Below are 21,966 nucleotides of genomic sequence, written 5' to 3' on the forward strand. Positions count from 1 at the left end.
AGTACCCGGCGGACACGTTGAATTAAGCGACGGACCGGCCGTTCTCTCGCCCGCTTTCGTACTCTTTCACATTGATCATCCTACTTTCATCTTGATCATCATCTCACCACAGTAGTATTGACAAAGTTACATATCCAGCTGTCTACCTTGCCACTCGTCCACTTTTCAAACTTATTTCTTCCTGCCCTCTGCACCCTTGCATCCGAACACCTACCCCTCAAGGAAGCAGTAAAGGTCAGAATCATGTCATGGTTCAGGTGCGTTCTCCCCTGGCACTCATTTGACATTGATACCTCCACCTGCATAGCCCCAACTCTTCCCGCAAAGACTGCCGTTGCTATCTCTCTTCAAGGGTACACTACTCTACAAAGTAGCCATCTCCAAGCCGGCTGTTGATGATTGCTCACGATCAGCGTTACCGACCCTGACGCGGCTCCTGCGTCAAACTTTCATCCCGTCACTTCCACCTTGACGGGCTATGGACCTCTTACCGATCAGGACACTGCCGTGGGTATCTTCTTGTATCTTCTCTCTCATCTATGCGCTCCATTCTTGATAAGAACGAAGAGCACGAGTTGTCCCATCAATTGACTCGTACGACCTGCCTGGTGGTCAGAAGAGTCAAAGACGTGTGAGATTCGGCGCTGATGACAAGTGGGATTGTTCTACCCATAAAGGGTTCAGAAGCGAGACGCAGATATGGTATACCATCTTGACGGATGGTAGCTGGGTCATGGTACAGATTATCTGGTCCTATCTTGGGTCAGTGTTTTCTCAGTGTCGTCAAGCACAAGTTGCGCTGAGTCATCGCGGTATCGACGTCATGCGCATTGACGAATGTGACCACTTGGAGGGTGACTAGGGTGGATGTATGGGGGCAAGGCTGACATCCAAAGACTGTTTTTGGTCCCTGCCACTTGCCAAATGACTTTCAAGATTTACAATCCCCATGCGAAGAAAGCTGTTTGGAAATCGATCAGTGCTTCGGGCTTCAAACCTAATGGTCGCTCATGCAAGTCTGATCATTTTGTGAGTTAAACTCGTTCATTCAGGTGTCTGTACCCCCAATCTGCATGATACATAGCTCTCTACCCCAAGCAAGCTGGACACCTCCCTCATAGCTTCATGGTGATGCTGACGAAAAGGACATCAAACATACTGGTGCTGCCAGTGGAGAAGAGTCGTACCATATTGTGGCTCATTTGGACAAACATGTCCAATTCGACTTGGTCTTCCGGAGACCGGCAGAAGCACCGGGAGTCAAATTTGGCGCTGGGGAGATGGGAGGTATTTCGACTTTTGGCAAGGACAAGGAGGATGGCATCGCATTGCAGTGAGTACAATTGACGCACATCCTTGCTTCCTTCACTCCCCTCTGACTTTCACGAAACACGCCTGAGTTAGAGCAGCCGTGGTTCAGTGTACTCTGTCTCTCATACTCGACCACCTCAGCTGTGATTCATATCGAAATGACCTGGATACGAAGGAATGTGGCTGACCTACAGCCGTTTCCTCCCTCTCATGTACAGCTCAGGGACGTTCACCTTAGATGGAAAGGTCGTGGATGCTAAAGGAGACGGCATGTTCGTTCGTGCCATCCAAGGCATGCGACCAGACTCTGTGAGCTTATTCATTGTATTTCAGGTAGAGCTGACGCCCAGCTTGCTACGAGATGGAATTTTGCTTTCTTTACTACTGGCGGTGGCATCGAGGAGGGTCCCCTCGGGGGCGTGAGAGCGATTCAGATGGAGTTTGAAACTACTGTACGTGACCATGGTTCACTCCAGCCAACTCCCTCCACACCTTATCAATCGTACCCTCTCAGCCCTGAACTTGTGTGGCACAGAAGCAATCAAAACCAAGCCGCAGCCATAAGTATACATGGAGGCTTTTGCTCACGGGCAGGACGCATACGGTCCCAAAGGTCATAAGTCAGGTCGGACCAAAGTCAACGTTGGGGTTGTCACCATAACCTCGCTCCCTTCCCCTCTAATCGTTGTCGGTCAAACCCATCACGCCTCTTCTGACGCCTTTCCCAGGTTGTCCAAAGATATCTCCGCTGCCACACATCTCGGTGTGGTCAAAGACAAGGACACAGGTTACTACGCCCCGACCGGTATCTCGTTTGTGTGGGAAGGTGACAGAGTGGACGGAAAGGGTCGAGCAGGTGCGAAAGTGGTGCAGGAGAAGGCAGGTGCTACCGTCGGTGAAGGAGGCTTGATAGAGAAGGTCGACGTGCTGGGTGAAATCCCACTTTTGATCCGTAAAGGTTTGGCAGCGGTGACAGGGACGAAACCTTACATCTTCCAGGTGAGTTCATATCAAGTTCTCTTCATGTCATGACTGATGGAAAGTATCAAAACCCCGCCACGCTGGAAGTGACATTGGATGGCGAGACCACACCTGTCAAAGGGTGGTTGTTTGACGAAGCGACGTTTATCTCGGACTGAGCGAGTGAATTGAAAGCAGAGAGGAACCAATGTACATAGTGTCCAGTCTAATTATTTAATGCATCGTCGTGTCGACTACGAGTACTCTAAAATGTCTGCACGGGTGTTGGTTGTTCCATTCCGTTTCCCCTTCATCTCCGATCTCCGAGATCCGAGACACGAGTTGTGATGACCGAGTCAACGTCGGTGGTGATCAATGAAGTTGTTCGATCGTTTCGCCTGATGACGTCGTTGGACTTCCCAATTTCGCACTTAAAATCATCTTCCACTCGCCTGTCCCATTTATCAACATCTACCCTCATGGCCCTGGATCTTGCACGAGAGTATAAGTACGACCGAGTCGAGAACAGAAAAACAACATGGCGTCCAACTTTCAACCTACATTCTACAACCTTTTGGGGATGTATCACCTTCTTCCTCTTCACGCCCCATTGACGTTGTTCGTATTAGACGCACCGTTCGGGAGGTTCGCTTCCAAGACGAGTAGATTGAATGTGAATGGTGTGTCTATTCTCTTTCTCAATACCTTTTCTTCGGCAACCTCATATCTCCACGTTTCCACACTGACAATGGTCGTTTGGGACTAGAGGGTCGATGAGTTGATTTTCAGGTAATATAGCTTGGTTCTCAATGGAGATCGTTGCTCCTCTTACTTTTTTGATGACTTTGTATCCCACTTTCCCAACAGGTAGACAACTGGTTTTATCCGTTAGTATCTGATCTTTCCTCTCATATCTCACACAGTTGCCTGATATATCCAACGACTACCTAGGTTACGCCCAGCGTATAAAGTCGAAGGAGAGTCACTCATTTGATGGATTTGATTTGGATATGACTGAACAGAGTTTGGTTCGGTTCTTATCAGTTTGACAAAGTCTGAGAATCATCAAGAAGGAGTATGCTGAGAAAATAGATTATGTATCTGATACATTACGCTCATAGAGCCGTGTTGTCGCCTTTGATACTTTCTCCAAAAAGGAGTAAACTACATATCATCGTACCTCTCATCGCTGCGGGGTACAATGCGCTGTAAGTTGATATCTCACACTTCTAGCTTTTATCAAACCTTACCAGAATCTACTTTGCCCTTCCGTATCCCTTCCGACAATGATTGGTCTCTTCATCGCCAGGAAAAATTCGCTCCCGTGGACTGTCTGAAATTGTTGAAAGAGGACAGGCGAAGAAGAGGAAGGATTATTGTTGACATGTAGGAATGCATATCTCCTCGCTATATATCTTACCACTTCGTCTTCTCCCTCCACGATCCCCAGATGGCAATTTATGTCATGCTGCGTCGGATGGACATTAGGGTTCCTGGGCAATGGTCAGTTCTCTATTCCCTCTGACCACTCATATACGTTCAAAGGTGTCCCTACTCATCGTATCATGGGCGCATTACTCTTGAAACCCTAGACCCCGCTAGATCCGAGATTCCCTAACAGATCACCACACCCGGTGTAGTCTTCAGTATCTCGTGTACGGACTCTGATCAACAGTGTATCATGATGAATTACTAAACGATCTCCGGCGTCCAGCAGACAAGCGTCTTGTTTCCGTCGTAGAACTCACGAATGAGAAAGAAGACAAAAAAGTGGGAAAAGGTAGATATATGATTCCACGTGGGGGATTGTTTGAATTTGTTTCTTTTCCTAACTATCTTTGCGAGTGGTGTGTCTCTGCTTTATTCTGTCAGTTGATATGTGTGTCGAATAAGTGCTGAGTATACAAGGTTAGAGTGGACTTTTTTCGCTCTGGCATCAGCTCCACTCACTCTATCTTTGTCACCCACACAACGCTCCCATCTCCCCGGTCCAACCGCCTTTTGGCCAGCAAAATTGTTAACCCCACCCTGGATGTTCGTAATCTTTGAGATCTCCGCAATGCTACCAAGAGCACTGAGAGGTCATGGATGGTATCACGATACGTTTGGGGTACGATATCCTATCAAACGACGGGCTGTGGTACCATGGGTGTTATGATCAGCTCTCTTGGGATCTTCATGCAACTTTTAAGAGTGTACCTGTCATCGTCTTTCATCCATCGTGAATAGTGAAGGCTAATGAGATATAGCTGATGTTCGACCGTCATCAAAGTCAGTCTTAAGTGGACGAAAAGACATCGTGGTTACCGAAACCCAAATCGTCGTCACCCAACTCCGTAGATGCAGTAAAGACCCAGGATAACATCAGATATCAACAACGACAGGAGCATACTCTCCTTCTTCCTCTTCCTCTTCTGCTTCCTTCTCATCCTCATCTAAACGACCCAAACTCCAACCCTTGCGCATACACGTATCTCTCAGTCTTTCCCAAGCTGTCTCCAACTCCTTCCTATGACTCTCCTTACTCCACAACGTCCCTCGTCCCAAACTATCGCACAGATTGTTATGCAATTGAGCAAGCTCGTCTTGATAAACCACGTCCATGTCCGGAAGCTCAGTTTGAAACACATCTGGAGGTAAGGTTTTCAACTGAGCAGAGAGGGTAGAAAGGAGAGTGAGGGCGAATTGTCTCGCTAAAGTTGAGGGTTTGGGGGATGAGACAGACGATGGTAAAGAGGGAGAGTGAGTGGTAGTGATGGTCATCGGAGAGGGCTGAGTATGATGGTCGAGGAGATATATCTCTGGTGTCATGAAGAAAGAGGAAGAACGACAGAAAAGGGAGAGAAGACGTCGATACACTGTCAAACAGGAATAACTTGAGATATGTAAGAAAAGAATGAAAGATAATTGAAAGTGAGCGAGGAGGGTCATAGGGTCTGCTCAAGTTAGTCCGGTGTGATGAAAGGCTGACTTTCCAACAACCTCGTGTGGGAAGGAAGGGGCATGTCAGACGTATGTCAGATGAGTATTCGTAATTGAAAAGCGATGTAGGGTGCGTTCAGTTTCCAAAATGAAGATAGTTCACCCAGCAAGGGAATGAACGACTGAGGAGAGAGCGAGGGAGTCGGAGAATGGAACGGATTTGGCTGAAGGTTGGACAGCATGCGAGCCAGTGAAAGAAGACACTCACCTCCTCCTACCCGTCTGATCACATTCCCCAGAAGCCAACTTTTGTCCATTGAATACCTCGTCACTTCTTCACCAACAGCCCCATCTTTCCAACTCCTCCTTAGGTCAAACATAGGAAAATTCATTTTCCTTACTTCTTCCATTTCCTTAACTTCCTCTCCCTTCTCTCTTTCACCTCCGATCCCTCCTTGTCCTTCACCATCCGACCCTTTCTGGAGTCTCGAAGGACCAGCGAGCTCTGGAAAATCGTCGGTCTCACCATTTACCAAAGTCAAACCATCCACCCGTCCATCAGACCCGATGACATCATCCAAAACCCTTTGATCGATTTCAGAAGTGAGTAAACGCCATAATGGGAAATGAGAGAAATCGTATCCTGCCAGATGAGGATCTAACGTTTTCAAATGATCGTCTAAAATCACGGTCTCGGTGGTGGAAGGAGATATAGTCTCAGTTTTGGGAGAGTAAGATATTATGATACGTTGTCGAGGGGACCAAACTCTTATGAAAGCGGAACGAATGGGAGGTATGTCGACTTGGGAGGTTGAAGTTTGGGAAGAAGAAGAAGGGAAGTAGGTGAAGAGATGTAAACCCGGAGGAAGGAATTTGTAGCCTGAGAAGTTGGAGATGACGTTTGAGCTGAGTGAGGTTAGTTGAGATTCACGGATGCTTGTTGATGTGTCTTGTTTATATTGAAAGCCAGACTACCAGTGTATTTATAGGACTTCGGTGATATGAGAAAGAGAAAACAATGCGAATAAGAGGGAAGGTGAGCGTTGTAATGGTTGAAAATAGCAATTACAAAGACTCACCTTCCATCAAGGGAGACAGAAGAACCAGGTGGAAGACCAGTGACAATGAGGAAGCCTCCTGCTTCGAACAGGGCTCTCGCTTGATCAGGTGTGAGGTTCATCCTTGAGGAAACTATTTTTTCGTACGACCGTAGTGTAAGTAACAGTAACGAAGATGAAGTGGACGGGGATCTGTAGAGAATATTTCCTTGATATTCTCGACATGGTGAAGCCTCCCCCACTTTACCCCCACTCTGGCAATTCTCCAGTCCAAAGCGCCAAAGCTTTACAGATGAAATTCTACTCGTCTCTCTCATCGCTTGATCTGCTTCACTGATATTTGTCCATTGATCATATGACTACAACTTGGCTTGATAACCCCTAAGCAGAAGAGACACTCCATGATCGGACCGATCCTTGTCCAGCACCTTTAATGATCAAAATTCGAAATTCGGAGATCTCAAAAGTGTCCAGTTAAGTTAGTCAAGCAAATTACTATCCCATGTCGTTCTTCGCTCATATCCCAAACGCAAGATCAGCTCCCAAACTATCACCCAACTCCCTCCGAGCTCATCTCTCCCAATCTCATCCGACTCCTCTGCACATTCCCGGTCTGGTGAGTCACTGGAAGGCGTCGAGTTGGAAATTACCTCTGATAGAATTGAAAGAGGCAATAGGAGAGGATAAGGAGGTAGAAGTGGAGTTTGGTCCGAGAGGAAGAGGTTACTTGGATAAAGATTATAAGAGGGTCTCAATAGGGCTTGGTGAGTATCCTCCACGCTTCACCAAACACTCAATTTCCCCGTCGAACGCTTTTTGTGCTCCAGAAAACTCGCAACATCTGACTTACTGTACGTTTCAAACTTGTGGATCTTCCCCCACCGTATGTACAGAGTGTTATCAGTGAAGGATGAAAGCTAGCACGATGGTGGATTTTATCAGAAGATAGATGTAGACTGATTCAAGGCCTTTTCCTTGACGCTTTCATCCTTGACAAAATCCCCAATACATCTCCGAACCTTCCTATCGCCTATTTGGCTCAAAGTGACATAGACAATTCAGAATTATCAAAAGCCATGCCAGAATTAGAACATTTCAGCTGCGGACCTCGATGTCAAAATTATCGTCGAGCACTATGGATCGGACCAGATGGGACGTTCACACCCTTTCATAAAGACCCTTATATCGGTTTATATACTCATTGTAGGTTTGTCTTCACTCAACCTCAAGTCCCTCCCTCGCTCACCCGTCCTTTGCAAAGGAAAAGGTCCAAAGTATGAGGCGGATAGTTTTGAAGCCGAAGGAGGAGGATCAGTTTGAATGGTGCGAGCCGAAGATAATCAAAGGTGGGATAAGTTCGAGCAGCGCTGAATCTCAGTAATAGGAAGGAAAAGGTTCTTCTTGCTTCCTCCAGATGCACGACAATTTCTCGACATCTCGCCCGATCCACCTTACACCAATACCTCTCAGATCCCCCTTCCTGTTACCAGGTTACTCTCAGACACCCCTTCAGAAGATGTACCTCCGAATATCTTACATCGTTACAGGCGGCTGTTGTTAGAAGCGATCAAAATGAACGGCGCGTGTCGGGTGGTTTTGAACGCAGGAGAAAGTGTCTTGATACCTGAAGGATGGTGGCATAGCGCAGAGGGAATCGATGGACCGGGAATAGGAGTGAACGCTTGGTTCCGGTAATCGGTGAACAACTGACACCTCATCAGAAGGAAGTAAGGAAGGATCACATGCATCTTGAACCTACAAATCACCGCACTCTCATCTCATAAAACGACGCACGTTAAAACAAGGAAAGACTTAGACGAAGAAGGCGAGGTAGATGCTAGAGACAGCGGTGGCAGCAAGGACCGTGTAGCCTGTAGCATAGGTTGCCTTAAGTGTGAGACCTGCAGATTAGAGAAATCCACTGCATTGTTACGCAGTCTCAATCATCCTCTTGAGAGTACCTCCTCCATCAATGACTCAATCTTATCCGATGGCGGGTGAGTGGAGACTTGTAGAAGGACCGGGGGGCTGAAGAGGTGTGAAAAAGGGGAAGGGACGGGGAAAGTGAACGAAGGAGTGGACAAGGCATGGGGGAAGACAGGGGAGGTGCCATTAAAGATAACACACCTTTGCCCATATCCCACCCCAGATGACGCATCCCGTTGAACGTATGGAAAGTAAAAGGTATAGCAAATAACAATTTGACTCCTCCCTTGAGCCAGATTGGCATATCATGTGCCAACTGGATCAAATGCGCCGAGTCGATAGCGGGGAAGACTGGATGGAGGAGGTATATTAAAGAAGCGCCATAGAGCACTCCAGAAAGGGCGACCCCTGTCAGTCTGTTGAATCCCGATGCGATCCACGTGAGCTGTAAAGTCAGTCTTATTTCTTGCCTCAAACTTCCCGTCAATCTCTGCCTCATTCTTTCCAGTCACGGATACGGGACCATCCTCCGTGAGTGTGAACCAGGTGTCGAAGGGAAACAGTCGGGCGTTCATACCACATTGGGAGGAATTAAAGGTCCGTAGACGTGGACAGTATTTTGTGGAGAGAAAAGGGTGCCGAGATGATGAAAGAAAAACCCACTTGAGGTTGGTAAATCGCTAAATGAGGACTGGTCGGTCTCTTTTCTCTCTGACTGTTGAGTATAGCAATCTCATCAGCCGGGGTGACAGGTTGTGTTGATGCGAATCTTCTTGATGAGCTACGAAAGCACAACACGACGCTTCGGCTGACTGACCTGCGTTGAGCTAGTAAGAGACCAGGCGAGGAAAGTCTGAGGACATATTGTGGAGCTATTTCAATCAGTCTGTCTTCTCTCATCTTTCAGAGGGACAGATCTCACCACGCGCTGTCCTGAGCAGGGTTCGAGAGACAGTGACCGACATGATAAGCGAGTGAGTGTTGCTCGTGGGGGATGAGATAAGAGTTGAGATGAAAGAGAAGAGTCGTGGTTGGCTGGGAGAGCCGATTCTGCCCGCACCGGAACACGCCGGCGGTCAGTGATCAGTGATAAGCTACCGAACACCGTATACCCACGTCACTCAAGTCTCGCCGACATCTCTACGTTGCATCACCCCTGTCACTCCTCACAGCTCTCTGCAACTCTCACTACCTCGTGTGATCTCATATCAACCTGAGGGATCTGTTTTCGTGTGCTTCCAAAAGGCCCAAGACGAAGAGATATCATATCAAAACCTAGACTGGTCCGTACGCTACCATTATGTCCGGGACTTCCCCAGTCGCAGTGTCCCCTTCTCCCGCACCCCCAGCATCCATCACCCGAGCGCCTTCTCAAACCCGTTCTGCCTCTTCTCGTCGACCTTCTATACCTGGTTCAACACTTCATCGACGTCCTTCTCGTCCCTCACACCCCCCGCCCAGCAAGCTCACTCATATCGAAGCCATAGAAGCTTTACGGCAATTCCTAAGGGAAAGAAGCAGCTACGATGTTTTCCCTGTCAGCTTTCGGTTGATTGTTCTGGACGTACAGTTGAGAGTGAAGAAAGCTCTAGATGTGATGCTTTTATATGGTACGTCTCAGCCTTACCGGTATCCTACATTCGGAAGCTGATATGAATAGGTGTGGTCTCTGCTCCTTTATGGAATACGGAGATGGCAAAGTTCGCAGGTGAGCCCCCCCTCGTGCCGGAGTAGAAGCTGACGACGTAGGAATGTTCACAGTGCAGGATGTGATACATCTCATCCAATACTATTATCATACTTCTAGTTGGGAAGCCGCACCCGCCGACGTTGAAGCTATTCGTTTAGCCAGCATCCGAGGTTTGTCGCAATACTTCGAGTAATGGGTCTTGAGCTGATATGAAGAAATTGAAAAGATGCTTCAGGTCCCACCTCCTCCACTCCTATCGGTCCATCCACTTCGCCCTCTATACGATGCTTGTCGTTTTCTTATCCGCACCCATGCTAGACGATTACCACTGATCGATATCGATGGTCAGACACAAGGAGAAGTTGTTATCAGCGTTTTGACGCAATATCGGGTGTTGAAGTTCATCGCTATGAATGTGAGTTCTCTTATCTTATACTCTACCGCGGTGATAGTGCCCACAGGCGAGTTTCTGCTGACATGTAGTGTCGAGAAATTACACAGTTTCTCACCGGCGGAGTCCAAGAACTCGGTATAGGCACCTATGTGCAGAGTCCAGAGGATGGGAATGTGTTCGCGCCGCTTGCCACGGCCACCTTACAGACTACTGTTTTCGACGTCGTCCATATGTTTTCCGAAAAGGGTATCTCGGCAGTGCCCATCGTTGACGACAATGGGAAGGTGGTGGATCTGTATGAGACGGTCGATGTCATCGTGAGTTTGCCCTTGCACTCACAGTCAATCGACATCGTGTCATACTCCTCGTCTTCGTGCACTGATCTTGTGGCGAATCAGACTAACGGACAGACCCTCGTACGGAATGGCGCCTACCAAGCCCTTGACCTGACCATAGCCCAAGCGCTAAAACAACGCTCACACGACTTCTCCGGTGTTGTCACTTGTTCTCCCAAAGATTCTCTCTCTGCCGTTTTTTCGCTGATCCGGATACGACGGGTGCATCGGTTGGTCGTGGTTGCTGGTCCCGATGATCCTCAGCCTGGTCGGTTGGTAGGAGTCATCAGTCTGAGCGATATAATGAGGGAACTCATCGTGAGTTTGATACAGCTTGTACTCTGCCCTCTTCTCCTCTCAACGTCTGTCGGGCGCGTGCCCTGGTTCTTGACGATTACCGTATGTCGTGTTATGGACTCGCCGGCCGCCGGGCGGGCGGGGGGTGAAACAGTAATGTAATTCATCGATCGATGCTGACGTGGTAGGGTCGCGATGTGGAGCCCGGGGGTAGTGGGATCGGTGCAGAGCCAGTCGATCGCGCCTTGAGGGCTGAAGCGGCCGCTACGGCAGCAGAGGGTAGCGCCCCAGAACCTTTCAACGCAGGACAGAGCGTAGAAACGGATGAGAGTTTGGCTGGTTATGAACCGAGCATCGAGGCAGGTCTGCCTGATAGTTGAAGAAGGGAGGGTGAGGAGGGTGAAAGTATATAGAACAGGTGAATTGCCGCTGGGACGGTAGTGATGATCTGACGATATCTGAACATGTAGCATGTAGCTCTTGACTTGTACATACTGTCGCATACAAGGTCTTTGCAGACAAGAGTCGTCATTTGGGTAGACGAGGAGAATGGGTCCGAGAACGCCGTGCGTCTAGGCCTCGGTACTAGTTCAAGTGCCTCGTCCCTGATTGTCGGACTGAATGTTTAGTGTCGGCAAAGGAAATCGTCGGTCTCGTCTCGTCGGATGGGTAGTCAGAGTGTCCTCTGGGGTTGACTTTGTATCTTCCCGTTCGTCTTCATGTATCACCACACTCTCTACACTCAACTTTCACTGCTCACTGAGCAGGTCTGTGATTGATCCAAAAGGGCTTACCTTGGGCACGACCGTCGGGCCCGGCCCATCAAACGTGACAGGGAAAAGACGGAAGGATCCCCGGGTCATGAAAGATCATTTGATGGGACCTATCAATGAAAAAAGGTGAGTCCGAGCGTATTTCTTCCTTATTCTTCCCTCTTTGGTCATTGTGATATCCTTTGGGACTTTGCTCTGGACCAGTGCCTCTCGCACGAGCCGCCTACCACGTGAACTTCAGCACAGCGTACAAGAGTAAACCTGCGAATTCCCTCGTCACTCTTCTTGTTGACCTCACACACTACTGATCCGTTCCAGCATTTAATCTCATTTCATACACACATCCGTCCAACTGCGACACCACACTCTTTTACTTCTTTCCTATTGCGATACAATAAATCATAAGCCATATCATCTGTCATAATCAATTGAGAGTCTCTTCCGATACGATCGAGTCATAAATCGACGACAACGTTCTTCGGTGTACGGTGTGTTGGTGGTGATCGAATATCTGCTTTGCCATTGGACCCTTGGGGGGTACTAGACAACGAAGAGTGAACCCTTTCATCATCGATTTAGAAGAGAGAAAGTCTTTGACAAACGGCAAGGTATTCAATCGACAACATGATCCCTAATTCCATCTTCCTATCGCTTCTCTTTACCATCGCGACCCTGCCTTTCCCTATTCCTTTCGTCATGGCTAGAGTCAACGTCGACACTCTTTCAACAGTGACTGGTAGAATGGATCCAACACGACATAAAATTCGAGCAGATACAAACGAAACTTCCATACCTCTTGCACCCGCTTTCATCCCTTCATATCCTCCTTCACCGACACCAACACCATTAGACCTTTCCATCTCTTACGCTTTATCAGATTCTTGTTTGATGTATCTCGGTACTCTCCTTTCCTCAGCTGAATTCCTCACTTGTTTACCTTTCTCCCTCTTACTCACTTCGAGCTCTTCTTACTCTTCCATGCTTTCCGATGCCATGTCGACGGGAAATTATACGTACCTCAATGCGCTGGTGGGATATACACATTCTCCTCAACCATCAGGAGAACAATGTGATGCTTACATGGCCGGAGTGGCTAGTGCTTTGACGGGAAAAGGGAATTGTCTATCGGATATCAGGATGGGAAAGGCTGTGGCGTTGGAGATACTGGTCGGGATAGGGAACTATGCTTTGCTTAGGAAAGCCGAGGGGTTGTTGGATTCTTCCGGGAGGTTTTGTTATCTTGATGCCGTGGCGGATGGGAGACCGGATGATTTGTATTTGTGGAATTTACCTGCTGGTATAGCGTGAGTAAATCATACACATCTACCCGCTTTGTCTCATTGTCCCTCATACTCTCCTCTCGTATCAATTTGACCCTCGGACCGTGTCCATCGCAGTTCTGTCCATATCCTCAGGGCATTTCAGTGACATCGGTAGGGTCCTTCAACGGACGAGCCGTGAAAAGAAGGGATGGAGAGATCGTCGCTGATATTTTAGCCTCCCTTCCACTTCCCGGCCCACTTGCTCGGCTTGCTCGGCCCAACTACTCAATCTATACACATCTTCCCTCTCTTCCACCCCCACACTCAACTCCACCATAGTCAATTCCGCCGTCCAAAGTGTCAACTCAGCCTGCGGATCAACGTTCGTTTCCTATTCGGCCACATCGGCGGCTTCACCGTCTCGGAGAATGTGGAATTTATGGCTAGGTACGGTGTTGTGTGGGATATGGAGCATATGGACATTATTGTAGACACTTTGGACAATTGTATCTCTTGGGTTTGGACATTGCACATCTTTTCATAGCATGCATCATATCAACCTCCCCAGTCAGACTTGGTGTCTTGAAGTTTGCATCCGTGGGAAAGCTGCCACGTGTTCTTGACATCCCTCCTTCACGTTCTGGTCCATTCCATACAAGCAACTAGCAACTCTGACACTTACCATCGCGTTCATCTAATCGCATCACCTTAGCATCATTATGGCAGACGTCAAGAAGAAACAGCTGGTCTTCAACTTGTCAGTATTCGTCTCATAATCAGTGCAATTGGCTGACGAAAAGTATCGAGTTCCTCCGTGCTTCAGCGGCGGATGGGACTGTCAAGGAAGATGACAAGGAGAGTCTAGAAGTTGCTGGTGGGTTGATCATCACCCTTGGCCTGTCACTCGTGACTCTTTCGTGATCATACTCTTCTCACTCGCGAACTCTGATGCCTTCGATCTCTCCCGGAGTCATTTCCCTTCTCACGAAGATGCGAGGTCGTCCCTCTGACTATCAGTCCAATGCATCGCCGAATCCTTCGGTGTTGACCCCGACTCACCCGAACAACAAGCTCAATATTCCATCCAACCCACCTCTCTCCTATCCCTCCTCGACGTCTACCTCAAAACCAAAGCTAAAACCGGCCCTGCTCCTTCTTCTTCCTCCGCACCCGCACCAGCTCAACAGGCCGGCAAGCCCGAACCAAATGACGGAGATAGAATCAAGGCAGATCAATATAAAGTTGATGGGAACGCTTTTATGGGTCAGAAATTGTACGATCTTGCGATTGAGAAATACACAGAGGCTATCAAGCTAGATCCGACCGCCGTTTATTATAGTAATCGTGCTGCCGCATGGGGAGCTCTGGGGAAGCATGAGAAAGCGGTGGAAGATGCGGAGAAAGCCTTGGAGTTGGATCCAAAATTTGCCAAAGCGTATTCGAGACTAGGGTGAGTGGTTCTACCTCTCAATGGTCCTGGCACAGACCAAAAGGAATAATGTTATGAGGTCCAAAACAACAGGTCATCTTTTCTTTTTCAACGGAGCCAGACTTCATGTACCGCGGGGACTTGGCGAAGTGTATAAGAGCTGACCACTCAGTCACGCACAATTCTCTATTGGTAATTACTCTGCAGCTATTGGAGCTTACGAATCCGGTCTGGAGCTCGATCCCTCCAATAACAACATGAAGACAGCTTTGACCACCGCTAGATCTCGTGAAGCAGAGGAAGCTGCTCGAACTCGAGAAGTCCCTCGTGGAGCTGCACCGAGCGGGCCTGCTGCGCCTGGTGGTATGCCCGATCTCTCGGCGCTGGCCAGCATGTTCGGTGGTGGCGGTGGCGGCGAAGGAGCTGGTGGCATGCCGGATATGGCTTCTCTTTTGCGTAACCCTCAAATGATGGCCATGTCAGTACTCCATAACCCAGAATGTCACTTGTCCCTATCTTCTTTCACACTTTTTCCACCATCCAGTGCCATCTGCTTGTCTGTGGAAGGATGACAACGACTGGCTTCCTCGTGATACTCTTGTTGGGTCAAACGCTGATGGGCAGGGCTCAACAAATGATGGCCAACGGCGGCCTCGAGAGATTGATGCAGAACCCGGCCATGAGGAACGTCGCGGAGAACATGCAGAATGGAGGTGGAATGCCTGACTTTACGCAGCTGGCCAGTGATCCCAGTCTACGCGATATGTGAGTCCACCGACATGCGAGATCCCAAAGAAAGCTAAATAAACAGGGCCAACCAGTTCATGGGAGGGCAAGGAAGGTGAAGGTCTCGAGTGAATGCTGGCATTATCTAGACGATAGGAATGTGGTATATGGAGGATCATGACATGTACGTGGTAATCATGGTACACCGACTAACGATTCACTCATCCTCATGCTTTGATCTCACCTTCGTTGATCATACTCATTTCCCAACCAGTTTTGACGACCGATTAGCCCCATATCTTTCCTTTTGATACTCCGTCCTCTACCTCGAACTCTTCCCACCCCCCAATCAAGTATCTAGCCAAAATAGGCAAATCATCATTCAATTACACAGCCTTCAAAGTGTTTTGTCCCATTCCCACGAATCCTTTGTTGGAGTTGAAGACATCTAGCAACCCTCCTCCCATTGGACGAAAGTGTTACTCCGCCGCCCATCAAGTTTCGAGGCGTAACATTCAGACATTACACCCCAACGAACGCTGCTCTTCGGAGACAACGTCTTTTCGATGACCGACCGAGTGGTAAAACCCACGGTTTCACCCGATGTGTGAGCCAGATTAGTAAGCATGATTTGTATGCTCCCACATCTCCATTGTCTTTCATGCAAGAAAGCTGTACAAGCATCTAGCTGAATTTGATAGATGACTTAGCCTGGCCATGGGTCTCTACGGGCAGGCCGCGAGAGGGCTCATGGGACGCTCTGCACCCTCGTTCTCCACGATCCGCCCCATTTCCCACCCTCTACCCAGCCCCTAATGACTCTCTGTCTATGTAAGCAGGTTCAACTCCTTCTTCACTTCACTAAACCTACCTACTCTACTGACCATCACAGATCAAATGAGTTCAGTCAACAAAGAGACAGTGCCGTCAGTTGACAATATTCCATGGGGCCTGCCGTCAATTGAAGATATTCAATGGGGCCTGCATGTCTACAAAGCAGCTCATTTCATGATTGGTAGTTCAGCCAACAATGATTGGCATGCCCACATACCAGTTGAATTCCACACTAGCCTTGACAAAACTGACTTCAGCACTCCACCTTTAGACCCCGGAGAGGCTAGGTCAATCATAGCGGGTGGGTGTTTCTATTTGAAAAGGGACACCAGCTCATGCCTTGATAGGGAACTGGCCTGAGGAAATGGATATCATTCTTGGGTCATTGAGCCATCTGCAGCCTTACCTGCGACATTCATGGTGAGTTATATGAAGTGGGTTGTTTACTAATGACAGTACAAGAAAATTTGCTATGAGTATCAAAACAGTTCTGCTGGAGGAAGCAACAAACTCAGCCCATCTGGAGATGAACTCCACAGGTGATGATCACTATGTTGCATCCCTCAAGAAAAGTTCAGAAAACAGAAAGTGGAAAAATCTACTGTGTGGCAGGGTGCAGACAGCAACCTACCACATGACACACTTATGGGCAAGGCACATGTGTTCCTCGGGTGCACCAAAAGCTTTTGCCGATGCTGTAAGGGATTTAAGTGAAATTAGAATCTTTGATGAGTATTATGGTAACCAAATAATGCAAACAGGGGTTCAACCACTGACAGATCCAAAAATCATATTCTCAACTGACATATCAGAAATTGTGGACACAGTTAACCGGCTGGTCAATGACTATGGTCAGACCACAGTCAAAACATGGGAACACTCACCTCCATGGGTGAGAAGCAGTGTCAACTTGATCAAAGCATTGAAAGGAGCAGCAACACCAGAAAAAAGAAGCAGAAGGGAGATTCTGACTGATGCTTTGACCGGTTCTTGTATCAGTCTTCTACAAGCTGTGTATGCAATATCACCCCAGGAATACGAAGCTCTAAAGAAGTCCGTCCTTGATAAATGGCCTGAGTTGAGAGCTGATACCAACCAGCTCAAACTTATCACTCCGGATGGGGATATTATTGGATCAGTCCCTGACCAAAATAGTCAAGCTGTCACGAACCGTGTCGTAATATCCCTGACAACAACCACCACCGACACTCCTTTCACCATCACCGAAGCACCATCCGCCATCAACCACCATAACCTGAACCACTGGTATGACACTGCACAGAGGCAGGTCATACACAATGATGTGGCATTATTAGAATTAGTATCAGGGACTTTAGAACATGATGTGGCATTAGGGTGGCAAATAGGAACCTAGGTTATCAATGTTTCACCACTGTTTAGGCTAAGCCTAAACACTGGTCATCTTTGTCAGTAATGACATCATAGTGGGACACATTGCTCAACTTGGACACATTGCTCATATTGGACACATTGGTTAGAATTATATACCGTAGGTCAGGCTAAGCCTGAACACTAGTCATTTAGAAAGTGGAGGCAAGGTGGAGGCACAAGGGTATAAATACCCCTTCTGCGAGCCCTCTTCCTTGTCGATGAATTCTCAAAAGTTACACTTCTAAACTTCTCATTTTTCACAATCCTCTTTGCGCTCGCTACACTCGCGCACTTTGTCTAAGTGTTACGACCTGGCTAACCAGCACCAGGCCATACACTGGCCATGCATGTGACATCTTAAGCCACTGCGCTAAAAGGCACAATATCGCAATCAGCCCTATGATTGCAATCCGGTTATAACCTGATGTCACGACTGAGGTTGCAGGGTCGTGACACTAAGTGACTTCCGATACAACCCTTCCTCACCATTGCGGTGCTCTTCATCATCATTGTCCAATCCACTCTACGCTATCACTTTGTCCTTCATCGTCTTTGTCCTCTGAAGTTAGGTTCTGGTCACTGCCTAGCTCTCAGGTCGTAACAACCACTGAGACCGACTACGACGAGGTTACAAGAACCTAGGGGCTATTTGTCACAACAACCCCGCCGAACGGGGAACTACGGCAAAGTTAGGAGACGGTAACCGAGGGAGAGCAGAGTAGGGGAAGTCAGGCGAAGTTAGTCGAAGTGAGTGGAGTAGAGTGTTGGGGATATGGCGAGGTACAGCAAAGTTGAGCAAGGAGGACTGAGTGTGAGGCTGTGCAGGGGTTGAAGGACATTCTATGAGAAGAGAGGAGAAGTATAGATAGTTTACAGATTGCTGAACTTCTTCAGCAATCTTTGATTGTTGTCAGTAGCGAGAGATATATTCAGTAGCTACAACCATTGAGTTAGGGAGAGCTACCACCGAGCAGTTTGACGCACTACGGCAAAGTTAGCCGCAGTTCATCGACAATCACCCTATTGTTTACCACCAACGTATTACTACGGCGAAGTTAGCTGTAGTTCCCCCGACGAGTACCCTGTCTCAGTGAGACATCAACGCCCTAGTACGACGTAGTTAGCCGAGGTTTGTTGACCGTTGGTCAGTAGAGAAGAAGAAACGATGACCGTGACACAAGCTGTCACAGGGTAAAACCCTTGTCTGCTTCCCATGACCAATGGCCAATAACTTCGTGGGAAGTAACCTGGACAGGACTTGGCCTTTCTAATATTGCTAGGTGACAATATGTCACGCCTGGGGGCAGACTGCAATAGCAGAGGGACTGCCTTGGGTACTGAAGGGTATAGTGTGACGGTACTGAAAACACAATGACTAAGTCGCAGGTTGGGTTGAACTCGATGAAACTCTTGTAGAAATCTAGGTGTCTCTGGTTCTATGTGATGGATTGTGTTTCCTGTGCAATCGATGCAGCCAAAGAATGTGTCACAAACGTCCTTTTTTCTTCTCTACTGACCAACTGTCGACAAATGTCACAGCCGTCTAACAACCACTCTCTGACAGACCGACGCTCGACAAACCTCGGCTAACTTGACGCTTCAAAGTCGATGTCTCACCCAACCAGGAGGGTGCAGACGTCGAAAGGAGTGTAACTATGGCATACTTCGACGTAGTTACTCTAACTGGGGTTTTGTTCTACTGATGGCGATGTATCTCGATTTGTATATAGCTATCTCTATCTGTCTTTCATGTAACGGTACTGGAAACACGATGACTAGGTTGCAGGTTGGGTCGAAGTCGATGGAACTCTCGTAGAAATCTATGTGTCTCTGGTGCTAATGGATCGTGTCTCCTCTGCAATCGATGTAGCCAAAGAATGATATTGAAGAATCAGCAAAGGTGGTACTTGTCACGAACTACGTCGCGACACCTCGATTACTCCACCAACAATGACCCTCCTTTGGCCATCAAAACCCCATCACGCCTTAACCTTTTTACTCTACACGTAACTCAGGACTTCTGACACCAAGTACGGCGAAGTTAGACGGAGTTAGGCTAAGTAGGAACAATGGGAGCAGAAGTACGGCGAAGTTAGACGGAGTTAGGCTAAGTAGGGACAATGGGAGCAGAAGTGCGGCGATGTTAGGCGGAGTTAGTCTAAGTAGGGACAATGGGAGCAGAAGTGCGGCGATGTTAGGCGGAGTTAGTCGAAGGAGGAAGAGGATGGCCGAGGGCTCGGGGAAGTTGGACGAAGTGCGTTGAAGTACGTCAAAGCGCGAGAGGGTTGGATGAACGTCTAGGAGGAGTAGATAATATTAGCTGAGAAGATCGCTGAAGTTCTTCAGCGATCCTTGATTGTTGTCAGTAGTGAAAGACAGATAGAGATAGCTATAAATCAAGATACATCGCCATCAGTAGAACAAAACCCTAGTTAGAGTAACTACGCCGAAGTACGCCGTAGTTACACCCCTTTCGACGTCTGCGCCCTCCTGGTTGGGTGAGACATCGACTCAGAGCGTGAAGTTAGCCGAGGTTCGTCGACCGTCGGTCTATTAAGAAATAGTTGTTCGACGGCCGTGACAGTACTTTGCTGATTGTACTATATACTTGTCTACAGGTATTCGTGTCCTCTCTCAGTCCTACTGCAAGCGTCTATGTACATACTCGGACAGGTGAAAAACCGCTTTTGAGCAAACCCAGTGGGGAAATCTCGAAAAGGGAAAACCCGTCCCTACCTACTGCAGCACTGCCTCCAACTCTCGCCGTTCTCCTTCCTAATCCGTCGAGTTCGATGGATGTCCCTCGAGTTGTGTTACTCCGTAACAAGTTTCCCCCCCTGTCTCAAGGATCCTCGCCGAGGATCCTGAGCCCTGTAACCAGGTGATTCACATGGATTGTTCTGAGACACCTTTGATTGCGCCCTTACGTCACACCCACGCTAGTGGTTGCCATGAAACGCGTCACCCGCACGGACCTCCAATGTGATCGAGAAATTACTGACCAAGTTCTTCCCCGTCCTCTTTCTCTTCTTTCCTCCTCATTCCTTCTTTTCCTCTTGTTCGTCGTTCTTTTTACTTATCTATCATTATCCATCCATATCTTATTCATCTCTTAGAGAATCCATCAATTCTTTTCCTGTTCGTGAGCATGTCTAAGCGTACTGTAAGCAATTCTCTTCAAATTCGATGTATTTCCTCCTATTTCTCACTGGCTGACGAGATTAGTTGTCCTCTTCTATCTCTTCTCGTCAAACTCGGGCCTCTACTGCGGCCATTCTTCCCAACGTCGACCCCAAACTCCTTATGCGTCATACGAAAAGGATGAGGATCTCCTCTCAAGCTCCAGCCCCTTCTCAACCTCCATTGGTTGATGCTTCTCGTAGGGCTCTGGACACCATTAAGGATCGATATCAATCCGGTCCTTCTCGCGCTCAACAATCGCCTCCTCTCGATGACGCGATCATCGAGCAATTCCTCGACTTCGAAGGTGGGGCAGGGCCATCTGCCACTGGTGAGAACCCATCTCCCGCCAAGTCCGTCGAATCCGAACACGGTACCATCGTCGAGAATCAAAATTCTCCTGGTAATAAGTCCCCTGTGCCACCTTCTGAACATTTAGACGGGCTTGACGATGTTCCCCCCGAACTCGAAATCATTTTTCGCGCTCCTCGCAAGGTTTCCGCTAATGAAGAACTTGCCAAGGCTCTGGACGCTCGAAAAGACTCGGAAATTGGTGAGATCTCTATAGAATTCTGTGCGTTTCTGACTTGTCAGCCACTCTCTGGGCCAAAATGTCCTTTTCCTCTGTTAGTATCGCTCTGAAGGACGAAGCCCTCGATCGTTTTTGCGAGACTGGCGCCCTTAATCTTACTGCTAAATGGTTTAGGAATGCTGTGAGCTGTTTCTTTTCCGAATTCTACCGATTTCTAACTGTTAGCTCAATCGCTTGGCCCAAGGTTGGCGACTTCGCAACAAGAATGGTGATGTCGTCCGTCTCGAGGGTGAGCTCTGCTCGGATTGCCAGCGTCGCCTCGATGGTGGAGAAGATTTTCGTGTCTGTTGTATCGGCCCTCGTGAGTCTTCTATTGATTCCTGTTCGATATTGATGCCATTCAGTTGGTGGTGTTTGTGGAGAGTGCTCTGCCAAGGGAACTTCAAAGTGTTCGGTGAAAACCAACAATCCCAAGGCCAAATTTTGCGAGGTATCTATCTTCTTTCTTCGAACTTGATCGATGTTGATGTCAAGGGTGTCACCGTCGGGGTCCAGACTGTCACCTCCAAGGTTACTTTCGTCCTGGAGCATGAACTCTGTGCTGTCTCGGCCCGTTATCGATCCCTTTCCTCCCAGGATCAATCCTCTTCCCTCACCCAACTCTCCGCTTACATCCACCTCTTTTCCTCTCTCCTTCTTCCTCTTCCCCCAGTACATCTGGGTCTCTACAAATCTCTCCATCTCATTCCTTCCGACTACACCCCTCCCTCTCCTTCTGAAACCTTGGATCATCTCACCTCTGCTGCTGATCCTACCGGATTGACTTCTTCCCAACCAGTCGCCGGTCCCTCCTCTTCTCCCCATACTCCTCTCCCCCGCAATGTCATTCGTATTCCTGCTTCGGCCCGTCGTCCCCGAGCCACTTCTACCGCCTCCAACTTCTAG

General features: G+C 48.3%; 9 protein-coding genes across 9 annotated transcripts; 7 read left to right on the top strand and 2 right to left on the bottom strand.

Annotated features, from left to right (window-relative positions):
• Positions 1 to 67: 67 nt before the first annotated feature.
• On the top strand, positions 68 to 2,537 carry TREMEDRAFT_43130 (uncharacterized protein). Its single transcript, XM_007003273.1, has 9 exons — positions 68 to 257; positions 414 to 507; positions 656 to 762; positions 897 to 1,029; positions 1,146 to 1,333; positions 1,506 to 1,620; positions 1,662 to 1,763; positions 1,906 to 2,310; positions 2,355 to 2,537. Exons 1-9 carry the CDS (start codon positions 244 to 246, stop codon positions 2,448 to 2,450), a joined length of 1,254 nt encoding a protein of 417 aa, XP_007003335.1. The 5' UTR covers positions 68 to 243; the 3' UTR covers positions 2,451 to 2,537.
• Positions 2,538 to 2,809: 272 nt separating this feature from the next.
• On the top strand, positions 2,810 to 3,661 carry TREMEDRAFT_60905 (uncharacterized protein; the record flags this gene model as incomplete). Its single annotated transcript, XM_007003374.1, has 4 exons — positions 2,810 to 2,951; positions 3,061 to 3,158; positions 3,364 to 3,479; positions 3,505 to 3,661. 4 exons carry the CDS (start codon positions 2,810 to 2,812, stop codon positions 3,659 to 3,661), a joined length of 513 nt encoding a protein of 170 aa, XP_007003436.1.
• On the top strand, positions 3,657 to 4,429 carry TREMEDRAFT_29078 (uncharacterized protein; the record flags this gene model as incomplete). Its single annotated transcript, XM_007003198.1, has 3 exons — positions 3,657 to 3,774; positions 3,947 to 4,118; positions 4,180 to 4,429. Coding segments are annotated over 3 exons (540 nt in total), but the record flags the coding sequence as incomplete, so codon positions are not given.
• A 206-nt stretch (positions 4,430 to 4,635) lies between these two features.
• TREMEDRAFT_28713 (uncharacterized protein) lies at positions 4,636 to 6,373 on the bottom strand (the record flags this gene model as incomplete). Its single annotated transcript, XM_007003146.1, has 4 exons — positions 4,636 to 5,210; positions 5,462 to 5,635; positions 5,690 to 6,099; positions 6,273 to 6,373. The coding sequence occupies 4 exons, from the start codon at positions 6,371 to 6,373 to the stop codon at positions 4,636 to 4,638; spliced, it is 1,260 nt and encodes a 419-aa protein (XP_007003208.1).
• Positions 6,374 to 7,216: 843 nt separating this feature from the next.
• Positions 7,217 to 7,946, top strand: TREMEDRAFT_29073 (uncharacterized protein; the record flags this gene model as incomplete). Its single annotated transcript, XM_007003197.1, has 2 exons — positions 7,217 to 7,454; positions 7,630 to 7,946. Coding segments are annotated over 2 exons (555 nt in total), but the record flags the coding sequence as incomplete, so codon positions are not given.
• Positions 7,947 to 7,975: 29 nt separating this feature from the next.
• TREMEDRAFT_43131 (uncharacterized protein) lies at positions 7,976 to 9,188 on the bottom strand. The gene is made up of 5 exons (XM_007003274.1): positions 9,100 to 9,188; positions 8,995 to 9,049; positions 8,841 to 8,946; positions 8,379 to 8,622; positions 7,976 to 8,152 (listed from the first exon to the last, which is right to left on the bottom strand). Exons 1-5 carry the CDS (start codon positions 9,140 to 9,142, stop codon positions 8,064 to 8,066), a joined length of 537 nt encoding a protein of 178 aa, XP_007003336.1. The 5' UTR covers positions 9,143 to 9,188; the 3' UTR covers positions 7,976 to 8,063.
• Positions 9,189 to 9,519: 331 nt separating this feature from the next.
• TREMEDRAFT_15777 (uncharacterized protein) lies at positions 9,520 to 11,150 on the top strand (the record flags this gene model as incomplete). Its single annotated transcript, XM_007003102.1, has 7 exons — positions 9,520 to 9,787; positions 9,838 to 9,885; positions 9,927 to 10,037; positions 10,083 to 10,282; positions 10,351 to 10,578; positions 10,672 to 10,914; positions 11,082 to 11,150. Coding segments are annotated over 7 exons (1,167 nt in total), but the record flags the coding sequence as incomplete, so codon positions are not given.
• Positions 11,151 to 12,407: 1,257 nt separating this feature from the next.
• Positions 12,408 to 13,419, top strand: TREMEDRAFT_28982 (uncharacterized protein; the record flags this gene model as incomplete). Its single annotated transcript, XM_007003178.1, has 2 exons — positions 12,408 to 12,970; positions 13,164 to 13,419. The coding sequence occupies 2 exons, from the start codon at positions 12,408 to 12,410 to the stop codon at positions 13,417 to 13,419; spliced, it is 819 nt and encodes a 272-aa protein (XP_007003240.1).
• A 7,038-nt stretch (positions 13,420 to 20,457) lies between these two features.
• Positions 20,458 to 21,966, top strand: TREMEDRAFT_60910 (uncharacterized protein; the record flags this gene model as incomplete). The annotated part of the gene is made up of 5 exons (XM_007003375.1): positions 20,458 to 20,472; positions 20,535 to 21,063; positions 21,084 to 21,202; positions 21,247 to 21,382; positions 21,458 to 21,966. 5 exons carry the CDS (start codon positions 20,458 to 20,460, stop codon positions 21,964 to 21,966), a joined length of 1,308 nt encoding a protein of 435 aa, XP_007003437.1.

The sequence above is a fragment of the Tremella mesenterica genome, assembly GCF_000271645.1.
Source record: "Tremella mesenterica DSM 1558 unplaced genomic scaffold TREMEscaffold_3, whole genome shotgun sequence".
In the NCBI taxonomy this organism is placed as follows: domain Eukaryota; kingdom Fungi; phylum Basidiomycota; class Tremellomycetes; order Tremellales; family Tremellaceae; genus Tremella; species Tremella mesenterica.

What these genes read in the sequence shown, in the direction of transcription:
- TREMEDRAFT_43130 (XM_007003273.1), top strand. An exon ending in AAGGCATGCGACCAGACTCT is followed by an intron (nt 1,621 to 1,661) that starts GTGAGCTTATTC and finishes GCTGACGCCCAG; the next exon opens with CTTGCTACGAGATGGAATTT. An exon ending in CGAAACCTTACATCTTCCAG is followed by an intron (nt 2,311 to 2,354) that starts GTGAGTTCATAT and finishes ACTGATGGAAAG; the next exon opens with TATCAAAACCCCGCCACGCT.
- TREMEDRAFT_43131 (XM_007003274.1), bottom strand. Translation starts at nt 9,142, where the DNA reads ATGTCGGTCACTGTCTCTCGAACCCTGCTCAGGACAGCGCGTG. An exon ending in CCTGCTCAGGACAGCGCGTG is followed by an intron (nt 9,050 to 9,099) that starts GTGAGATCTGTC and finishes TGATTGAAATAG; the next exon opens with CTCCACAATATGTCCTCAGA. An exon ending in CTCTTACTAGCTCAACGCAG is followed by an intron (nt 8,947 to 8,994) that starts GTCAGTCAGCCG and finishes CTCATCAAGAAG; the next exon opens with ATTCGCATCAACACAACCTG.